Raw genomic sequence first — 22,988 nt, 5'->3', positions numbered from 1 at the left:
TAAAATAATGCAATTCATGCTACTGTGTTGTGTTTTGTTTTTGTTTTTTTAATAAAAAGTTTATTCTCTGGATAGCTAGCAGTCCACATCATAATATTTGAATATTTAGAATGTATTAACAAATTATTATTTTATTTGGATATGGAGATATAATATCTATTTATGCATATATGTGAAATATATTCTGTCTGGATGTCTTATGAGGAAAGAAAGTGGAATAGCTGTTGACTGTCCCTGGTATTTATGTAATGGCAGAAGATTCAAACCAATACTACTTACAGTTTTTTTCCATATATTGTAAATATCATTTAAAGCATTAAAATCTATTAGTAAAGTAATGCTTATGATAGTAATGAAATCCATTCTAAACACTGTTGCACTAGAGCATTTCTCTGTACTGCCAGTGAGTTGACAGTGTCCCTCAGTATTTGTTCCAGCTGGTTCTTGGTAGGGAGATTTTCTCTTAGGATGCCTTTCAGTACCTGGCCTTTTAAATTTGGTAGAGTCAGTATGCTAAAATAGAAACCATTTTGCACATGGCAGATACTTTTATATTTCTATAACTGGTAAGAAGGTATTGTGCTTTCATTTTGTATTGCTCAGTAATGGTAGAATCTCTCGTTAATCAGTAATTTCAGAGACATGTTTTTACCTCCTTTTCAATCCATTTATGTTCATGAACAGATAAACTTACCTTAATTTGTAATTCAGTGACATTTATGATAGCATTTAAAATTCTAAGGTTAGCCTACTTCAAATTTGAACAATTGTTCTATTATCATATTGTTTCCGTTCCCTGACTAGATGTGCATAAGTCCTCTGATTATGTTTCTTGCTGTGAACGTTCCCAAAAGCAGATCTGAACTTTGCCTCATGATTGTGATTACATAGGTGTGTAAAGTTTGTGTTTTTTGCAAAGGTGTTCATAAAAAGAAATAGAATACTGAAGCCTTTATTTATTTTTTTCAAGTTATAGGAACATTAAGAGGATAGTAATTTCAACAACTTATTAATTCAGGAGATTGTTTGTTGTTTCAAATGTGGTCAGACTTTAGGCTGACATGCACAGTTCGTATATCAGTACAACATTCTTTGCTTCCACAGGTCAATTAAATGTATAGTGGTCTAAAAAGAATGAAAATATCAGGTATCAACATCAACAAGAGGAAGGAATCTATGTGTTTTAACACTGCAGATTACAATTCTCTGTTTTCCCAGAGAGGACTAATTGTTTGCTGCCGTGCCAAGTGGTTCAATGAAGTAGAAGTTAAAACACTGGTGAACTAATAACCTACCACCAAGACAAATAATTTCATTATTGATTCTGTTACAGTTCTGTTCTCAGCCAGTGCAAGAGAGTTATAAACTAAAATTCAGAGCTTACGGAGAATATTCCCCTGGTCTGTGACAAGAGAAGCCTTTCTCCATATTGTGTTGTTGGCTTAGCAACTCTGTGCTTTTCCTCCATTCTGCAGCCACTGATACCAGGAAAAGCCATCGCTGTTGTGGCCTCTTGGGATCATACCTGGAAACTTATAATTCATGCTGTGGTTCAGACAGCTAGCTCTAAAATGAAGGCTGGATCATGAAAAAACATTTCTCCAAAAATCAGATTTTAAACTAAGTATGGTGCAGTAGAACTACTGAAGTTCTCTGTATTTTTGGCTAATTCATATCGCTTTTTATTTGTGACTTCTGATACGGGCAAACAATGAATGCCGAATTAAAAATACTGCGGTATTCTAATCTGGAAATCATTTAGGCAGGATAATTTTTTGGTAAGAATTGATCTAAAAGAAATGGATAACTCCTACTGTAACTAAAATACACTTTAAAAGGAAAGTTGGACACTCAGTCACTCAGAACTCTTGAAAGTATGCGGTGAACTTAATTAACAAAGGTGAAGTTCTCAGTGAGCAGAACAAGCTATTTGAATCAGTCTACTAATTACGGTATTTTATTTTGGGAGAATTTCACCCAAGTGACATTCAAGTGAATACTAAGAGAGTAAGGTACCCTCTCATGATCCTACAGTCCACATTACTTCTATACTTTTCCTCCCATCTTTCATAGGAATCAAATGGAAAAGGCTGACTGAATGGAAGTTTATGGTAACTCACAAAAAAGCACTTATAAGATGAGCAGGCAATGAACAATTACTCAGCATCATCTATCTACCTTTGAAATGCAGGAAAAAACCCTATTCAAGAAAATATCTGTGTTTAAATGTTTAAAAAAAATCATATATTATCAGGGCAGTGACCAACTGAAAAGGCAAGAGTTCTTGTTCTTTTTCATTAGTGGAAAAGTACAGATCACTGCCTATGAAAACCAATGCTGTTCCCATTCCATATTCAGCTGTAAGTCAAAACTAGAGTTTTTATTATGCTAGAGATGTGTCCCTATTATACTCTGTAAAAGCTTTCTGGAGACAAATTTTAAGTTTGGTTGTCAGAATCAAGAAAGGCTGAATCGAGAAAGTTTGATTTAAAACTTGAGTGAACGTAAGAACTCCTGCTGATGGTGTGACTTTTTGGTCCTCACTGAAAATAACTTTGAAGTAAAATAATTGTGACATTTTCCTTCCTCTTGCTGTCAAATTATTGCTGAATATTTTTGTCTTCTGATCATACCTAATAAAAATTCCATTTAACCTGTCCCACCTTACATGGTCAGCAAAACAGTACCGAATAACACTGGGGAAATATCTTAATTATTTCAAAAAGTATTTTTTAAAATGAAACTCTAACTCGCTTTGCCTATGTTTGTACATGTCAGAGTAAATTATATGTAGAAGGTGTACAGTCCCCCAAAATTCACCTACTTTATAATGAAACAAGAAAATATTACCAGATAGAATTTTGAATGTGTTACTGTCTTGACCAAACACAGAATTTTGGTATATTTGGACAGTGACTCATACTGGTGTTGCTTGTTTCCAAATATATGTAGTCCACGATTAACCAAAGCATATCTATATAACAGTACTTTTGGATTCCAGATACTTAATGTTCTCATGATTTATCAGTCAACAATTATTCACAGAACTCATCAGAATCTTACATAAACAAGTCAATTCAAGAAAATAATAAAGTGCTTGCAAAGGAGTGTTAAATAAACATTTTTGTAACACAGGCCAGATGGAATGCTGTCAGTCTGTAGCAGCGCTGTTCATATTCAGCATTGAGAGATGATGTGCAAATGGAATTTTTTTAGACACACTGGTAATTATCTGTCTTCACGTAAGATGTGAAAAAGATTTATATTTGATGGAGTTATATTAAGAGCGTATCAATCTCATCATTTACTTGATGTCTGCATCTGTTTTGTCAGAATCATCAACTATAGATTCCATATTTTAAAAAATGTAATTTAAAAGGGTATTGCAGACTTATCTTGTTATAAAATCCCTATGAAATCCTATTTTTCTCTACAGATAATTTATCCAGCTTGTATTAGGATTGATCAGAGGCAGGTGGAGATCAACAGAATACAAACAGCACAAGGCCTAGATTAAAAGATTTCAGAAAATTGTATTTCACCTTGATGGAGAAGCTCTCTTTTGCAACCAGCGCAAAAGATGAGAAAGGGCAGTTAAAGTTATTTTTATAAAGAGCAGTCATTTATACTGCTTGATGATGGACACAAGTAACACAAACTAAAATTTTACCTCCTTCTTAAGGAGTGACAAAAATTGTCTCCAGAAAGTCAGTGAGACAAAATCAACATTGTGATGACATTCTATTTTTTTATTCTGCTACTTCTATGTTATTCCTGTGTCTCTAAAACAACAAAACTACTTAAAACTTGTAGTGGCTATTTCCCTAACATATGGAACTTTCAGAAGACAAAGGGATAGCAAGAGTTGCTTCCAGTTTTCCTTCTGAAGTACTTTGTGCAGAAGATAGATAGAGATGAGATTGCTAGTGCATGTGGATTTCAGTGGCATTACCTTTTAATGGGATTGCTGCCAGCTGGTAGAACTTGAAACAGAACTCAAATTGCTTTCAGATGGGTGAAGGGGTTAGTTATTTCTTTTATCTACTTTTAGTTGAGGTGGGGAGGTGTCTCATTTGAAATTTTTGTAGAGTTAAGAAATTTTATTTTTCTTGCTTTTTGGGATGTTTGTAACTTTAGGGGTTGATATTGTGTAATGAGTTGTTTTTGTAAGTAGAATTCTGTGAGGAATTTTTCAGTGTCACAAGAGGAAAAATGAAAAAAATGTTTAAGAGCTGTAAGAGGCGCTGAGAGGCAGTACTCGTGATCTTTTCCTAGTTACAACACTGGCTGTGATATCTCAACTTCAAAGTCTTGAGGTATGCTCTAAATGAACCATGGCATACCAAAATCTATACTTCTAAGCACATTGATCCTGGAAGGCTGCAAGCTGTTATCATACCAGTTCTAGCCTGATGTGTAACTGAAGGTATCTAAGAACAGACAGCTGAAAGTGCAAAAAAACCTCCCCGCCCCACTTCTGCTGAGTAATCTGAGCGGTCTCAGACGCTGTCCTCATACACTTGCCAAAGTTTTGAAGACAAACTATCATTCTGTTACGTATTGTGAGTATTGCCCCATAGCTGGTAAACTTGCTTTGTGGGTTAGAGTGAATTTGGAAGTTGGAAGACATCCAGCTGCAATAGCTTTTGTGCTGTTTTGACCTACTGTGCCTTACTGAGAAACTTGCGTATGACCTTCAAGTTGAGGTACGGATACATTCTGAATAACTGCCAGCACATATATATTTTGTCTTACCCCAATTATGTTTCTCTTGGTTGTTTTTACATATCTTGCATATTTAGTGAGAAAAAAGAAATAAAATAACTTCTCAGCTTTTTTCTTGACTATCTCATATGTGTAAAATGTGGAACGCCAACTAGAATAGTTAGGAATCTAGTGGTAAAATTTTAGCTTTCTGTGCTATTTTAATAGTATGATTCAGTGATACCGCAAGCAGGTTTTTTTTTTTTTTTTTTTTTTTTTTTGCTGATACTAGAAATGAGAATTGAATAACTAAGGATTTATTGCTGAATAATGAATAAACTAACAACTAGATTAGCACCTTTCAGCTTTAAGATAATTTTAGGTAGTACCACAGTTATTTGAGTCAAAAAGAGATGTCACTGAGCGTAAAGAGTAAAGAGAACAAAAGAGCAGACGTTTGAAATGTTGCTGTTAAGACTTGTACTGGGGGTGCTTAGTAACTTTGTCTGCTATGTGAAACTCTCATTTAAGCTCTTAGGACTGCTTCACACAGAAAAAAAAACTGCAAATTACTCTTTCTTACTGTTAAATGTTGCAGTGGATCAGTTCTCAGTACTTGATTCAAGAGCTTACCTAAGCAAAATGAATGAAATAAGGATCACAAAATGGCAATAGAACTGTAATTGAGTACCTTGATGAAGAAGGAGATAATGCTGGTAGAGCTGTGATACAAAAAGGAAACTTTTCTGGCCTCAGCAAAGGACAACTCGTACAACCAGAGAGTGCGATTATTTGCAGACAGGGTTTAAGGAACTAGTGAGGATGTTGTCACAGGTTTTAGTAAAAATACAGAAACTGTGGTTATATGGGTAGGGAGTTAGGTGGAGTATAGGGAATAAAAAATACTATCTATAATTAGGGGGGAAGGAATCTGCTGAAAATGTGCTTACACTTATCAGCTCATTTTCCTACCTGTTGAATTTAAAAACACTGAATATTAACCAATAGACAATACCTACTCTCCTATTTTTGTTATAGACAAAAAACATATTCTTGGAATTAAATAAAAGTGATCCACGTGAAAGTGACAAAATGTGCATAGCCCTACGAATGTGTGGAAACATCCTGACTGTTTTTGTCATTGTATGATTAAAAATTTCTATGGTCAGATTTGTCTTCTGTTCTCATAAGATTGACTAAGCCTGAACAAATATATAGTAAATACCAACAGAAGCCAGGCTTGGAGCATGTGCATGTAGATAGAAGTTAATCTTAAATCACAATAATACTGATAATGCTTCTGTATCTTCAAGTAATACCGTAAATTATGAGATCGTATAGAAACCTGGATCTGAAAGTTTGACTATTCGTATCTAATCTTACAAAAGTTATTAAGGTGTGGATATTCATACACAAGAGGAGTATCAATCATTCACTAAGTACTATTTTTTCATCAGTAAAACTCTGCATTGCTAATAGTTAAGCATCCTGCCAGCAATATTTTAAAATACAAAGCATTATGTTTACTTTCACCTGTTGAAAACATGGTACATGGTACATGGCTTGTATCAATGCCCACTGAAGTCAACTAAAAGCTTTCCTTTATTAGTAGGTAGATCATAACCATAGCACTTTGTAAGGTTTGGGGGCTCTTTATTATTATTTTTCCCTTTAGCAATGACAGTGGTATTTATTCCGCTGAGAAAAATCTAGAGATGTTCTCATTCCAAAGTGTTACTTAACATAGGCTGCTATTTCAGCACAACTGCTTAAATAGAGTTCCTTTACTCGTATTGCAACCTTGTTTAGTGCCAATTAAAAATATTCTTGATCTCAGTAGAAAAAATGAGGTTGATTAAAAAAAAAAAAACAACTAACATTATTTAAGAAACTTTGATCTCTCGTGGGGATGAGCTGTGAAAAATGTGCCAAGAGTGTAACTATAGATACTTGCACTGAATTTAAGCCAGAAGAATGCTTGTTGCTCTTTATCATCCAAGGCTTAGCTCATTTGTAGTACTGCCTCATATATAAAATGTTCTGAAGTTAATGTACATCTAGATGGCAAGGCAAAATGTACAAAAACTACCAGCTTAGATTTTTAAACCAGGAGTTAATTGATCATTGTACAATGCTGTACTTATATGTTAAACAGTTCTGGCTGCAGAATGTTTTTGTGTGGAAGTACATCTGCTTTTTGGATAAAGCCCAAAGCACTTTCACATCAAGCACAGAACATGGACAACTTCCTTCGCTTTCCTCACTTTTTTTAAAAGTCTCCTTTGTATTAGAGAGAGAGTAACTGTGGTAAGGGCTCAGCTGCCTGAGGTGTACCTGCTGAAGCTCTTGCATGCAGCAGGATTGTAAGGCTGTCAAAGCTTCTAAATTTCAAAAGAGAAGCAGAATGAGACCATGCGTGGGCTGCAGCTGTAATCTGTGCCTGGTAGCATGCAAGTCTTCTCCCATGAGTCACATTTTATAGAACACTGGATTCTGTTTAGCCTCATGTGAGTGTTTGTTGTCGTCCAGGTTTGTGGTCTAATACTTCTTCCACTCTTCGTCTCCACTTCTGAGGATAATATCATGTTTAATTGAATTGTGAAGATGCATCTTAGGAATTTCACAATTCCCTTTTGATAAAGTTCATATGATTAATTTTTTATGTGGCACAAGACTGGAAATTGCTCTCTAAACTACCCACCAAGTTCATCCTTGATAATAGCCATGACTCTTATGCTGATATTCACACCATTTTGTCCTTTCTTTCTCTTGTGCAAGGAACAGCATTTTTATCCACTTTTCCGTCTTGCTGTGAGGATGGTATCTTCAACATGTTTGCCAGGTCGTCTTTATGTTTTTCCTGGAATTAGACCATCATGAGATTTACTGGCTTTATGCTTTCACAATCCTGCTTTTCTTTTCTACCTTTTTCCATTTTGATCAGCTCCTTGATGCCTTCCTGCATCGTGTTGCCCTTTTCTTATGCTTTTTGAGTTACTATCTCTGAACTCCAGTATGCAACTCCTACATTCTTTTTTTGACTTCAGCTCATGTTGACAAGTTGCTGCTCAAGCATACTCATTCAATGTATGTCTGTTTTATTCTTCACTATGAAACATTTCTCATTCTCTGTTGCTTAGTTTTCAGCTTGAACTATCATGTTTCCAGCCCATTCATCCCATGCTTTCACTCAGTCTTTCCATGAATTCAGTGTTGATCACTTCTGCTGAAATCATTTCCCATATTTTGCTTTCTTCCTTCCAAAACTTCGTTCTGTCTCTCTTGATAAGGTCCACCTTGCTGACTGTTAGCCCTTATTCACACTCAGCAATGGCTTGTTTCTAGCAAAGCCATTCTGGAAGAAATCTGATCACCCAGCTGTCTTTATCCAGGATGGACTTATGTTGTCCTCCTTTCATTTTTCTAGTGTAATTAAATGCCCTATGTGCAGACCCATCTTTACCACTTCAGAGTTAATCCTCAATCCTTTTCTACCAGCCTTTTTTTCTGCACTGTACAGATTTCTGCTGTTTTCTTCCAAAATGACGTAGTAAGATGTGTCCATCCACTGTTCTCAGCATGGCTGTCACTCTTCTCTTGGCTATCCCTTCCCTGTTCTTTCCACGAAAACAGGTTTCTTGGCTTATATGTTTGTGTATCTTTTCAGTTTGCCCTAGAAACCTTATTCAGCTTCTATGACTTTATTCTTTTCAAATCTTTCCCTTGATTTTTGCCTCTCATTTGGTTTTGTTCTTTTAAAATATACAAATACAACTGTGATTTACTTCTGTATGGTGTGTCAAAGATACTTTCTTAACCATCATCACAGATAAAAATCATCTCATTTCCATGGCTTCCATTTACTGGAGCACATTTTACTTGCCTTTTGCTTGGACTTGAGCTTCAGTCTTTGACTCTTCACTGGCTGTTTAAACCCTATCATTTTGTTTTTTGTTTTTATTTTTTTAAAACAGCACCTTTCTTGTTTTCAGGACACTATTATCTCTGCCCAGGCTCTCAGGTTTTTGCTGTAGAGATTCTAATTTGGACCTCTGGTTAGGTTATATCTGTCATTGGAACAACTTAGTTCAAGCATATTTTTGCTCTGTTATGTGGCTTTTTTTTTTTTTCACAAGGCTGTATTGTCATCTTGTTTCAAGTTCGTCTAACCTCCTTCTGCTATGATGAGTAACAACATTTCCTTGTGCTTTAAAAAGGCATTGTGTGCAGTAATGTTGGGCACGTAACACCGTATTTGCCACCTTATTCAAGATCAAACTTAATGTTTACTAAATTTTTTTCTAAAGTAATAATCACCTCCTTAAACTCTCTAAGGCTTCTGAAACAGTAATCCCCTTTTCCAGTGGTATGTGAGTCTTAGGTCATGAATAGACCACCTATGAACTACGATAACTACGATTAACTATGATAAAAGCTAAACAACAACCCTAATGAAGCCATAACCTACGCTACTGTTATCACCTGAGCTGCATCCAAACCGCTGATGCTGGTACTGAGTGGATAATTCTTTTAGTTTGTTGCTGTGCTACAAATTTCTAAAGGAGTCTGATGTTCATATGTCCCTAAAGCAGCTGCTGTGTGTTGTTTCTTCTCTCCCTTGTCTAGCAGCCAGGATTTTCTGCACACCCACTGTTACACACATTGTACTATTCTTGTAATGTTTTGTTCTTTATGGAAGTCTAAAGGTCAGCTCTAAAATGACCATGGTGGGAGATTCTGGTCTTAGTTAAATTACTGTGAAGCATGGGAGATCCATATGCAGTCATTGACACTACTATTTTCATCAACGCAAGTCAGAACTGTTGTATTGCTCTCTTCAAGAAGCAGTCAGTATTACATACCTATAGTGTTGACATTTCAAGCTAGTTTGGGGTTGTTTGGACTCAGTGAAATGGGTCATGATTTAAAATGCCTACCAAGTGTTGATAGTACTTACATACGAATGGTTTATATGATTTATGTTTCCTGCTTCCTGCAGTAAGCAAGATGTGCGTATTTATAAGGAAAAATAACTAATAGTACTCTAATGAGGTCTTGATCATAGCTGAGCTGACGCAAAATTCTCTGCTATTAACTAAAAGTGACAATCTAGTTTTGTACGAGCAGGGGCTGAATACTTTTATAAAGAATGCCTTCTGTTCACTACAAATTCTTATGTTTCCCTAAAACTTGGATCAAATCAACATGCTAAACTTTGATGGGGTAATAAGCTTAGCTAGTGGATAGTATTAACTAACATAACTTGTATTTTGATGGTGCTGAAGTATTTTGGATGTTTCCCAGACAATAGGCAAAGATGGGATGTTTACACCTATGAATATACAATAGATTTTCTGCAGTGAGATACTGTATTCTATCTGGATCTCTGGGCTGAGGCCAATGGGATGAAGTTCAACAAGACTAAGTGCTGGGTCCTGCACTTTGGCCACAACAGCCCGAAACCTTGAATTCTGTGTTCAGTTTTGGGCCTCTCACTACAGGAAAGACATCGAGGCCCTGGAGCGTGTCCAGAGAAGGGCAACAAAACTGCTGAGGGGTCTGGAGCACAAGTCTTATGGGGAGTGGCTGAGGGAACTGGGATGGTTCGGTCTGGAGAAGAGAAGGCTCAGAAGAGACCTTATAGCACTCTACAACTGCCTGAAGGGAGCTTGTGCCAAGGTGGGTTTGGCCTCTTCTTCCATGTAACTAGCGACAGGACTAGAGGGAATGGCCTCAAGTTGCAGCAGCGAAGGTTCAGATCGGATGTTGGGAAAAATGTCTTCTCTGAAAGAGTGCTCAGGCTTTGGAATGGGCTTGCCCAGGGAGGTGGTTGAGTCGCTGACCCTGGAGATGTTCAAGAAACGTTTAGATGTTGTACTAAGGTATATAGTTTAGTGGGGAAATAGTGATGGTAGGTGGACGTTTGGACTAGATGATGTGGTGGTCTTTTCCAGTGTTGGTGATTCTATGATTCTATCTGCTCAGTCTACATACTGAGAGGTATACAGAGACTGTGTGTAATGACAAATTACTTTCTCTGGGTTTTCCAGTTTCTTTGTAAAACATCCTTCTACAGTGTATTCCTAGCTGGCAATTCTAATAGATCTGAGTGTTTCTGTATAATCATGATGAGAATCAGGAGATGAGAACCTATCAGGACTACCATCAGTCTTCCCGGAAAGTGTGCTGGAAGCATTTGTGGAAACGCGTACATTCACAGTGATCTGGAAATCTCAAGGAGTCACAGGAATGAGTGGCACATTGGAGAACTTCTTAGGATATTTCATATACTGTTTTCTTGAGTGTGTGCAGAGTTATCTTTTGCAATAATATAATGCTCTCCTCAGTACAGTGGTACCAATCCTGATCTGTGCTGACTCATCCTGGTAGTCATGAATTTTATCCAGCTCTACAATGGTTCAATATATATCTGCCTTAAGCAGGGTTAGAGATAGGAAGGGATTTAAAGATAAATATAGAATCGGTGAAAGTATTTAAGAGTGAGAGGTAGACAGCAAGCTCAACTGTCCAAGGCTAATGTCCCAGGAAACTTCAGGAAAAAAATGTAAACTTCATCCACTGAGTCTGCCATCTTTATACTTTTCCCTCCGGTGTTAAGGGATCAACAGTGATTGTTCTGTTTGTCCTTTTGGGGTAGAGGCTTCACATTCCTGGATATCTTCATAAATATGTATTGGAAACTGCTGAAAAGGGATGCACTATGTTGCAAGAACCTGCCTAATGACAAGATGCTGTTATAGAACTCTAAAACCCAGAAATGCATAACTGTGGGGTCTCAGATCTGAAAGCAGGCGCAGAGACTCTACCACCATACCTGCCAGCCCATCATAAATTAGACAAGATCTGTAAATTACTTTAAAGATCCTCAGAGAGAAAACTATGCAGGGAGAAAATTGTGCAAAAAACAGAAGCTAAGATTAGGATGGCTGTGACAAAGATTTAGTGCATAAATAGCAGAAGAATAGTAATAACTTTTGTTAAACAGGACAACCTGAGATCATCACACTTGTTTCTACAATTTGAGGAATGAAATTCTAGATATATAATTGATTGCTTTCATTTTCTCTCCTTAAATGTTTGAAGAAAAGTATAATTCATGCAGCTATATCTATGAACCAACTCCTCAGCCCCAGCCAAAGCTTTTCTGCTGTGCTGTATCTCAATTAATATTGTTTATATCTTAGATTCAACTATTCTTTGGCCTCATTCACCTAGTAGACACCTATGGGAAGGGTAAAGCAAAATATCACTGAAAACCTTGGCTGATTTCTGGCAAGACAAAAACCAAGACTCGACAGTAAAACAATATCCTACATAGAATGTGCTATAAATGTGTACGTTTTAATAATGTACATTACATTGAAATAGAAATCATGTAAATGTTCATATTTTTTTTCACTCACAGACTGTGGCCAAGTAGGAATGAGACATAGCAGGATGGCAAGGGAAGGTATATCTATAAAAGTGAATCATCCTATGATGTAAGTGGTGTTCAAAAAGGAAAAAAAAATATTGTTAAATCTAGTGCTCCATTTCAAATACATAACCTACATATGATTATTTTTGAATGCTGAAATAAAGGAATAAAACCAATAAAGGTTTTATCATTATGCTTAAGAAAGTAAAAGAAAAGTACAGGAAGCTTCAAGTAGTTGTAGTTCAGTTTCTTCTCCCATGAAAGCTAGAGATTAAACACCTCGCCTGGATCATTTTGTCCCTTTCCTACTAGTGTGGAATCATCCTCTTCAGTATGCATTTTTTGCTTCATCCCATTTATATTGAAATGCTATTAACTTCATGCAGGAAAAACTTCAAAAGACTTTCTAGGATAACATTTAAAGTGGGATTTGAGAGACAGTCTTATTAAAATGCAATGGAAATAGTATTTCTTTAGTAGGTTTTGACCCTTTTCTTAAACCTACCTCTGAAGATATCTCAATGACATGCAGTTTAATTCCTAAAAAAAAATGCCCACTGAAGAGACCCTATAGTCACAAGTACACAGACGGTGAGCTGGGGCCAGCATGCAATGAGGAAAGCATGACTTCTGGTGCCCAGTGTGCTCAGAGCTCAGTGAGAGCAGCAAGCCCTTCCTAGAAAAAGAGGCAAGCTGTCACCAATCAGCTGTTAGCAATGTGTTTCCTTTTGTGAGAGGTAACTGCTTCCTGCTGTTCCTTCTGCAGAATTCCAAGTAGTAGGCTTAAACCCTAATTTGGGAAAGAAAAGTTGCTCTAACAGTCGCTGCAAAGATTTCAGACCTTGCTTTGGATAGTATTTCCTGTGCTTCTTTTTCATGAAATGTTTGCCTTCTGGTCACTTTTTCCTGCCTCTCAGAATTTTTGTAGGAAAAAAAATGGAAGAGGCTTAACAACATTAGCTTTGCTAGGGAAAAAAGCTTACAGAGTTTGTGATAGTAGTATATCACTATTGATTATGCAGGTAGGAGGTTTAACAGTTCCATTCTTGCAAGAGGAAGGAATATGTTGCTGTATTCTGCAAATATCAGTAACTTTCTCTCTTTCACAAAATCATGAAGAAAACTTAATCACTTCCTTTTGCTTCCTAATTTAGTTACTTAAATGTTCAGTACAAACAAAACAGAAAAGATGAAAGAAAACTCAGGAGGATGTCTGAGTACAAGATATTGATATAAATAGAGAGGCTGGGAAAAGTAGTTGTGATTGTTTCATTTTTCTACTTCAGGAAAACCAGCCAGAACAGGACCGTGCAGGAAAAGCACTGCCATAAGCTCTTGCTGAGGGAGAAATTGGGACACAGCTCAGCACTGTTTGTTTTCATGTAGGTTTAGATAATAAAACGCGGAAGGCTGAAAGGGATATTTGATTTACTGTTGTTCAGAAACCACATTTTCTTAGGCCTGCGAGTTTCAGCTGTCCCTACATTATTGCTGAGGTTTTGAATTTTTGCTTTTCTTTATATATTTTCCCATCTGTATTTTCCATTCGAGATAATAAAAGGTGTAGAAGTCTAGAAGAGGAGAAAGCAGTGAGTAGTTTACAGCAAGGAAGCAGTCTCTCACTTCATTCATTTCTCTTTCTCGTTGTTTGGCAGGTGGAAAGCACAGACTTACAGAACTGAATTGGATCAGCTGAAGAAGTGAGAGCAGAGAAACAACAAATTCAGCACCACTGAAAAGAGTGTCAACATTATCTAGCAGCATCACCACAGCAACCAGAAAATACAGTTAGAAGACGAGGGCTAGAACAGAGAAGGTGAAAGTGCGGCTCCTTACCTTTGGACAGAAGGCAGCAAAATAATTATGCAGAACAGAAAAGAATATTTGATAGATCTAGCCAAACTGTGGCAAAGGGAAGTGTCCCTTCATTAACAGGAATGTGCCACTGTTTATGCGCTGTAAAGGGGAGTGCCATGAGATCTACTGAAGAGACTATTTCTGTGGTTGCCTATCTGCACATGTTTGCACCCCTGCTGGCACTGAATTAGGTGGTACAGGCCTCTTGGACCAGTAGGTATTGGATTTTTTTCCCCTGTACAAGGTGTACCTGGCACGAGAGCTGATAGACACCACAGATCTTTCTCAGAGACACAAAGGAACTGAGACAATCTCCAGCCTTCCTTTTCTGTAACAGCCTGCTATACCATGGGATGTAGGCAAAGCTCTGAGGAGAAAGAGGCAGCGCGGCGGTCCCGTAGGATTGACCGCCACCTGCGCTCTGAAAGTCAGCGCCAACGAAGAGAGATCAAGCTCCTTCTCCTGGGTACCAGCAACTCTGGGAAGAGTACTATTGTAAAGCAGATGAAAATCATTCACAGTGGTGGCTTTAATTTGGAGGCTTGCAAGGAATACAAACCTCTGATTATCTATAATGCAATTGACTCCCTCACACGCATCATTCGGGCTCTAGCTACGCTTAAGATAGAATTTCACAACCCTGACAGAGCGTACGATGCTGTGCAGCTCTTTGCCCTGACAGGTCCAGCCGAGAGCAAAGGCGAGATCACTCCTGAGCTTCTGGGAGTCATGAAACGGCTCTGGGCAGACCCTGGTGTGCAGGAGTGTTTCTGCCGCTCCAACGAGTACCACCTGGAGGATAATGCTGCATACTACTTAAATGACCTAGAAAGGATTGCAGCACTGGACTACATCCCTACCGTGGAAGATATTCTGCGTTCTCGGGACATGACCACAGGGATTGTAGAAAATAAGTTCACGTTCAAAGAGCTGACTTTCAAAATGGTGGATGTGGGTGGACAGAGATCTGAACGTAAGAAATGGATCCACTGTTTCGAGGGGGTAACAGCAATAATTTTCTGTGTGGAGCTGAGTGGATACGACTTGAAGCTGTATGAAGATAACCAAACAGTAAGTACATCTTCTGTTCCTTACTCCCCTTTTATTTCTCTTCCTTTCCCCCTCATGAGTTTGATCTCTTCCGTTTACTTGGATACTTTTTCCTCACTGTGTTAGATTTTCAAAATGTATTTATTTACTGTTGAAGCGCTTCTCAAGTGACAGCAGAAACTTGTCAGGTTTATCTGGGTAAATAATTATTCCAAATGCCACTAAAAACAGTCGACATCCTGATGTACAGAGTAGTTAACTTGGACATTGTGGACATCGTTTTGAAAATCCTGGGTAACTCTGAATCTAAAATAGTAACAAGTACCAGTTGTGTCCTCCTGTTTCCCCCTCCTCCTTTTTCTTCACCTGGATTTTCAATCAGGATTTGGGATAACATAAAATTAGTTTAAAACAAAAACCCAAATAAGGAACTTTAAAATTTTCTTTGGCTGGTTTTGTTGATTTAGTTGACTTGCCTTATCCAGTGAATATTCCCTTTTAATGCTGTCGTTAGTCTCTGGTTTGCACAGCACACAAATAGAGTAGCTATGGAAATATATAAGCTCACTTACACATACGCAACTATGTATTTGCAACAGCGTTCAATTTGCTTGAGTTAACACAGGGTTTTATTTAAAGTTATTTTTTGACAGACGTGTAAATTGTAATGCCTAAGAGACAGGAGTTTGTGGGCGAGGCTAAGAGCAAACAAGGATTCTATCATCTTGTGGTTCCTAAGCATGCTCTGTTTGTTTTGAAAACAGATGCTGTCAGGAAGTATTAAAATCTATACTGTGAAATTGTAAAGTTAACTTCAAAATGCTTCTACGTCTCTTATACTCCTTTACTTCTTCAGCTATTTTATATGTAGAAAGCTTGTTCTTCAAGTATCAGTTCCTGTAATACTCCAGAACACCAGCATCCTTGTTGTTTTACAGGAGGTGCTTTACTTATCTGCTTTTGGGGAAGAAGTCCCCAGGAAGAGAATTTTATTTTATTTTTTTTATTTATTTTTATACAGTGTTTGGATGCTAACAATATCAGTAAGAAGGAGATCTTTTAACTAGCTCTAGTGATCTGGTTTTGGCAGTTCTCTACGGAAGTGGATTACTAGTCAGCCGTAACATTTATTGCTGATCAGACTTTCTGCCCCTTGTTCATGTGTAGCAGACTCATCTGTATTAGACTTTCTTTATAGAGTGTCTTAAGTGCAGATTTTCTGCTCTGAGAAGCTACACTCCCCTGTCCTGGAGAAGGGGCCAACCATTACTTTCGTCACTGTTGTTTGCTTTGCACTGGACTTGTGTAGTGTCAACATAGATGCATATCTGACTTTTCAATTAAAAACTGCTATTGAGAGCTGCTCTCCTCTTTAAAGATTCGATATACATGCTCTTGGTTTTGATATTTACTGGAATAACTGCAACAGCTTTAACAAAATGTGAAAGCCTCCCTCAAATTATACATGTAGAATATAGTACATGCTGTTCACCATATCCCTGAGGCAATGTGAACTGTATCAGTACTTGAAAAAACTTCAGCGACTTCTACCTAGTCTGCTATTTGCACAGTATCACTTATCATAGAATCACAGTACAGATACAATTTACACAGTTCTGGTGATAAGAGTTTACATTGGCTGAGGTGGGGAACTGCATGAGATGGACAGGGCTTTAGATTTAAAAAAAAAAAAAAAAAGATCCACAGGTGATATTCTGATATATTTTCCAAAGTTTGTATTGGAAGTTGACCGAAGTCATTGAGATAGGATTGGAAAGAGATGCCAGTGACTACTTCCAAGGCCTATGAAAAACACACAAACCAAATAGAAACATATATTAGTTAAAATTGTAGAGCAATTCTTCTCTGAAATCTTACTCTTGTTTTTTTTTTTGTTTGTTTGCTTGCTTGCTTGCTTGCTTGCTTGTTTTCACTGACACTTTTCTGTAAAATCTTGCCTATTCAATTTTTGGGTTCTGCAAGCCAATTCCTTTGGCCCAAACTAGCATAACGTGAGAGGATCGCTGAAGATAATACATACAACTGTTCCTTTCACATCCCATGCATGAGGGAAATGGGTTGCTGAAGTATCATTTAATACAATCTGTTATAGTTACTGGTACAATTATGATAAATTATTTCAATTCATTTGTACTTTTAGCTCCGTTGTCAGAGCTTTAGGTTGCCAGTTTCTGGTTGCTAACATAGTTTTTCAGAAAGATTTTTTTTTTTCTTATTAAAAGGGAGCTAAGTGATAAGTTTGAGAAGCAATTATACTTAGGTTTGAATCAAGACTACAAAATAGTTTCCAGAAATAATCCTTTTGTTTTACAAGTTTCCCTTATATGGTTGAATAGCTTTTGCATGCCCTTTTTATGATTCTTCAAGGAAAAAGATGTTATTGTCAAGAACATTAACCTAAGCTGAATTTTGATCAAACGCTTCCATTTTACTGCAAATGGAATAGTCATTATGAGACACTAGTTAATATTCTATAGACCAACTTATCAAAGCAAATGTTTGCACTTGTGAATAAATTTGGAATAGAAAATAGAAACATTTTAGCAAATGGAAGTTATGCTGCAGAAGAAAAATAGTCTGTTCCAGATTTAAGATAAATAACGAACCCAATCCTGTTGGCAAGAAAATAAGCTCCTGTAGGAACAGCTGAAGATGCTATGCTGTTGTTTTTCCTCAATTTCTCAAACTCACGATTCAGAATTGCAGGCAAAGTCCAGTGGTTTGCCAGCACATTAAGACATGCTCCTCCACAATAAAAGCATGCATAACAATCCACTTGATGAATTTGGGTTGGGGAGGGGAAAATTTGGGGATAATTTCTGCACTGATATTAAATTCTTCTATTCATAATTAAATGTATTCTAGATGTAGTATCTAGAATTAGTATCTGCAGCTATTTGACACAGGATATAAGTAACTGTGGGCCAAAACTCATTATGATGTTATGTCTCTAGAAAAAAAAGGTAAGTAATGCTTCTGAATTTGGAAGTAGAATAGTGAGAACTCAAAGCTTGCATTTGGATGGTCAGTGTAGCCTTTCTATAGGTAAAACAGTCTGTTTTGTATGTTCAGTTTTGAGTGTTTAACTGCAAGTATCTGAATATTCTGGCAACTTTGTGTTTCTATGACATGTTAAGTAAAAGTTACCATTTATTAAATTAAACCTTATACAGCATTATGCAATACTTTTATTCCAGTTTGCAGGGAAAGAATAAAATCTGTTAGCGCTGTAATGTAGTAACTTTTCTGAGGGAGAAATTCAATGTCTCTCTGATATGAAAAACTTTACATACTTCTGTTCTAAGGTCTGTTATTCAAATGTCTATGAAATAAGTTTTGGAAATAAATAGGCAGTGCATTTTCAGTTAAGTGGAGGCTTAAGACTACTGCTGTATCTCTAAGAATCTTGATTTTGTCATTGTTTATATAACAGTGTCTAACTGTCTGCCTTGACGTATGCCTGTGATGTCACATTGCTAGTGTCTGTTCAGATTTCTAAGCCTTAGTAACTTGTGCTTTGCAGAGAGAGTGCTGCAATCACTCTCAAGTTCACATTCCACTCATCAATGCTGCAATTTGTTTATATCTGTGAATACCAGGACTGAAATATCTTATTCTGGAAAAAGTGCGCCAGATGAAATTTTCTGGAATTCTCATATTGAAGACATAGAAGTAGTTCTTTATCAAGCACTTTATTCTTTACTAATGGGTTTGGATAATATTAAAGGGAATTTGAATTTATAACAGACAACCTCTTTCTTTTATCCTGCAGAAAAGTACTAGTACTTAGTTTGTTAATCACAGTGATGTTTGAAGTAGTGCATTGAGATCAACACTGCCTTTTGACACTATTTTGTAAGGAATGTAGGAAAGGATTCCTAATGAGTGTAACAAGGCAGATTTGCAGCTGAACTAATGAAGGCATTTTGATATGAAAAACAACTCATTAATGTTATGTGGCTAATCAAAAGCATAAAACTTGAATGAAGTGCACAGACGTGCTGGTATTTGCATTTCAGTAAGGTATAGAGTCTCTGTATAGTCTTGCTACTCTCAAATTAGTGGCTAGACACTAGATCTTAGTATGTTTTAATCACAGAACTTGACCCAGTGATTTCCATGAGAGTTCAGCCCACTAGTAAATGAAATATCAAATCCCAGAACATTGTAGTTACACCAATATGCAGAAGAGAGAAGAAAAATAATGCCCAGGCCACTTGTTGCCTGGACAATACTTCTGTATTTGAGACAAGTTAAACTTTGTACTCTCTGGAGACAAGTGAGAGATGGGCAAGACAGACCAGACTTTTTTATTCTGGGGCTTCTGCACTTGAGCCTTTTTCCCACTACACTTTATTCTGGATAACATCACTTGCAGAGACAAAATCACCTGAGCTAACGCTGTGTAGATCTGGCCAAACCAGTATTTTGACTTGTCTGTTCAACACACGTAATATTCACTTATTAAAGAGTAAACAGTTTTCACTTATTAAAAGTGAAAAAAGAACTCTTCATTATTTTTTCCTCCACCTTAGGCATTTTCTTCCATCACTCTGTATAACAATATTTTCCTGCTTATCTAGGGTTATCTGCAGATGTGATATGTGCATGTTTTAATTTCTGCAATTTTATATGTGCTTTTCTGCCTAGCGTGGAGCAAATGTAGTTTTATATTTCCATGCACGTACCTAATAGGACTCGACTAGGAAACAGCTGCCTCTTCTTTTGACACAGTTGCAAAATTGGTTTGTATGATACTTTTGCAATATTATTAATTTTATTATGAAATTATTATTCCTGACCAGCACTCTGAAAAGTTTGCCTTAGGTTTTTCTATCCCCACACCATTTCCTTCTCTATTATATCAAACAAATTATTTGTCTTAATTTCCAAGGTCCTTAACAACTGATTCACCTATTTCATCTTTTATTTAAAGTAAAATGTCATCTTTAGCCTTTGACAATGTTAGCCTCCATGACCTACTTGTTAAATTTCCAAGTGATCATCTTTTTGCTTTTACACTTACTAAATTCTGTGCTTAGATATTATTAGGAATCTCCTCCCAAGTGTCACATCTTTACTCAAACTTTTTAAGTTAATGTGGTATTGGAGAGCATTACATGATCTGTACTCTTGTGTTACTACTCCTCTCTCTCACCATTAAAACTATTGCAGTTTCTTTACAAGTCTCCCCTATGTTCATCTGTGCACTCAGTTTTGTTTTATACGTGCTGTGCACTCTGGATAGTTTTCAAGTTTCTAATGCATAACTGCAACAGCATTCTAGACTACTAGAGATTCTTCAGAGATGTAGTTACAAAGTAAATAATGAAATGAGTTAAATATGAACATAGGACTGGATTCCTGATGTATCTCTAAGAGATGCACATGATGCATGTATTTAATTTCCTTATTCTTCTCTCTCTAAAAATGGCAATAATTAAATATTTTTTTAAAAAATATGAATGTTAAAACTGCTGCGGGTAGATTAAGGTTTAGTTAATTTTTACTCCCTTTGCAGTTGCTGCAAGTGAGTGGAAAAATAAAAAATTAGCCACTTTTGTTTTTACTATAGCATCTTCTTCAAATGAAAATGCAGATGAAAGACAACAAAATAACAAACAGAACGGACTCCATTAAGCCTAGTGCAAAACTAATCTTTGGGACCATTAAGGAACCTCTCAATAATCTAGTTATAATTTATTTGGGAGGCCGTATGTCATATGCAAATGATTTGAATTTTGAATAGACTGAGGGGAAATTGCAATACAGACCGTGTGTAACCTTATTAGCACCTTTTATTATCAGTGGTAAAAATCCATATTGGCAAATATTGATTGAAGTGAAACATCTTTCCAACAAACTAAGTCTTCTGGGAATCTGAGAAAAAGATTGACCAAAACTGTGCAGGTGTTTTGCTTTTGTGAAGCCTTTCCATTTGAAGATGTTTCAGAGTGAATTCTGTGTGGGAGCAAAGTCTAGATGACTTCAGCATTCATATGTGGAATCTTTTAGCATTGCAAATTGAATTTTAGCCTTGACTTTTTTTCAGTTTAGAAAGTAATATATACTTTCCGTTGTAAAAGTTTGTGTTTGCAGAGAGGTGTTCAAGGCTTATGTCCAAGCATGTACATTCTAAAATATGTAAAAATCAGTAAAATACTGAAAATACGTAAAAGAACGATCACTTAAGATGCAATTTACAATGCTTTTCACTAAGTATTACTGTAAGTCTGAAGGTTTAATTTCTGTTATATTATTCACCATAATTATTTGCTTCTGATGTAGTTGTCTGCATAATGGAACATACAGGACACAATACTCCTGAATATCCTATGAACTTCAAGCTCAGAATCATCTTTAGGAGGAGGGCTATGGATATTTTCAGATAAACAGACAGCAGTTAAGTGAAACTCAGTTGTTCTGTAGCAATACCAGCCCCCAAACTATAAACAAGGCAAAATCCCCAAACTAATTCCAGTAATGCCCATCAGTCTAGGAAGCAGATAAGTCTCTCTAACAACAGGGTTAACCTTGCCATTGGAGTAGGGTGTATGAACAAGTGACATCTGTCTAGCACCTAAAGAATTGTAATAAGTCAGAAGCAAAGCCATTGCTACTGTCTGGGAGAAAGCACATGTTATCCATATCTGTTTCATGGACAAAGAAATTGATTGTATAAACTGAATAGCATCTTATCAGTAAGGAATAAATGTGTGAAGGAAAGGAACGGAAATCAGCCTTACTCAATGAGGTTGGAAAGCCAAGATCCTCTTTGAAAAGATATTTGTTCACTTACTAAAACTATCTACTTTGGAAGCTGGTAACAAAGGAACTTGTAAAACCATTGACAAGCTTTAGCTAAGAAAATTTTCTGGCATAAGAAAATAGGAAATTGAGTTTAATATTGACAACTCTACAAGGTTTGACAGGATTAATAACAAGAAAGTTAAATGATAGAGAAAACAAGACAATGTATGAAATCTATAAATACTAAATGACTATTCTTTGGAAAGCATATTGGCCAGGTTTCACCTGGGATGGAGTTAATTTTCTTCCTAGTAGCTGGTACAGTGCTGTGTTTTTGATTTAGGATGAGAATAACATTGATAACACAATGATGTTTCAGTTATTACAGAGCAATGCTTACACTGAGTCAAGGACTTTTCTGCTTCTCATGCTGCCTCGCAAGTGAGGAGGCTGGAGGTGCAGAAGAAGCTGGGAGGGGACAGAACCAGGACAGCTTACCCAGACTGGCCAAAGGGATATCCCATACCACATGGTGTCATGCTAAACCATAAATCTGGGGGAGTTGGCTGGGGAGGCTGATGTTGTTTGGGGACTGGCTGGGCATGGTTCACTGGGTGGTGAGAAACTGAAGTGTGCATCACTTATCTTGTATATACTATTGTCATTATTATTATTTTTTTATTACTATTGCTCTTCTTCTTTTCCTTTTCTGTCCTGTTTAAATGACTTCAACTGAAGCCATGGGATTTATCTTTTTATCGATTTCCTATCCCACTCCACTAGGGGGAGTGAGCGAACGGCTGTGTGGTGCTTAGCTGCCTACCAGCTTAAACCACAACGCATTACGAGGGGAATAGCAAATCATCATCATGAAGATATTACTACTAACATAACATTACTTGTAAGCATGTTTTAATATAATTTTTATGAATAGCTTTTGTTACTGGTCTGCATGCATGGGACAAAAACTAGGACAAACTAGAAACTTAGAGAACACAAACACATGAGGGGAAAAAAAAACATCATTTCTGGGGGGAATTCATCCAGATACTGAATATACTTAGTTTGCAAAAAGGATTTTTGATAAAGTCTTTCTGAGAGAACTGAGGCTGTTCCAGCTTTCCCTTGCCACAACAGGGAAGGTTTTTCCTGAGTGAATAACCAACTA

The 22,988-nt window shown here is 36.8% G+C and overlaps 2 protein-coding genes across 8 annotated transcripts in view; one reads left to right on the top strand and one right to left on the bottom strand.

Moving 5' to 3' along the window:
- RSPH14 (radial spoke head 14 homolog) overlaps positions 1-22,988 on the bottom strand; it is a 79,305-nt gene that overhangs the window by 25,620 nt on the left and 30,697 nt on the right. The gene's annotated exons all lie outside the window — the stretch shown is intronic.
- GNAZ (G protein subunit alpha z) overlaps positions 1-22,988 on the top strand; it is a 51,791-nt gene that overhangs the window by 5,994 nt on the left and 22,809 nt on the right. For 4 of the 5 annotated variants that reach the window (XR_002443461.1, XM_021412864.1, XM_021412865.1 and 1 more), the window contains exon 2: positions 13,798-15,070. Coding sequence is in view for 4 of the 5 variants with exons in the window: in XM_021412864.1 (XP_021268539.1) it covers positions 14,348-15,070 (723 nt within the window). In the remaining variant the exon portion in view is untranslated. Of the gene's footprint in view, positions 1-12,130; positions 12,207-13,797; positions 15,071-22,988 lie in introns of all 5 variants that reach the window. The other variant, XM_021412863.1, reaches the window with a different exon arrangement.

This window comes from Numida meleagris, chromosome 14, assembly GCF_002078875.1.
Source record: "Numida meleagris isolate 19003 breed g44 Domestic line chromosome 14, NumMel1.0, whole genome shotgun sequence".
In the NCBI taxonomy this organism is placed as follows: domain Eukaryota; kingdom Metazoa; phylum Chordata; class Aves; order Galliformes; family Numididae; genus Numida; species Numida meleagris.
Note: the sequence above shows the minus strand (reverse complement) of the source record. Positions and strands in the feature narration are given on the sequence as shown.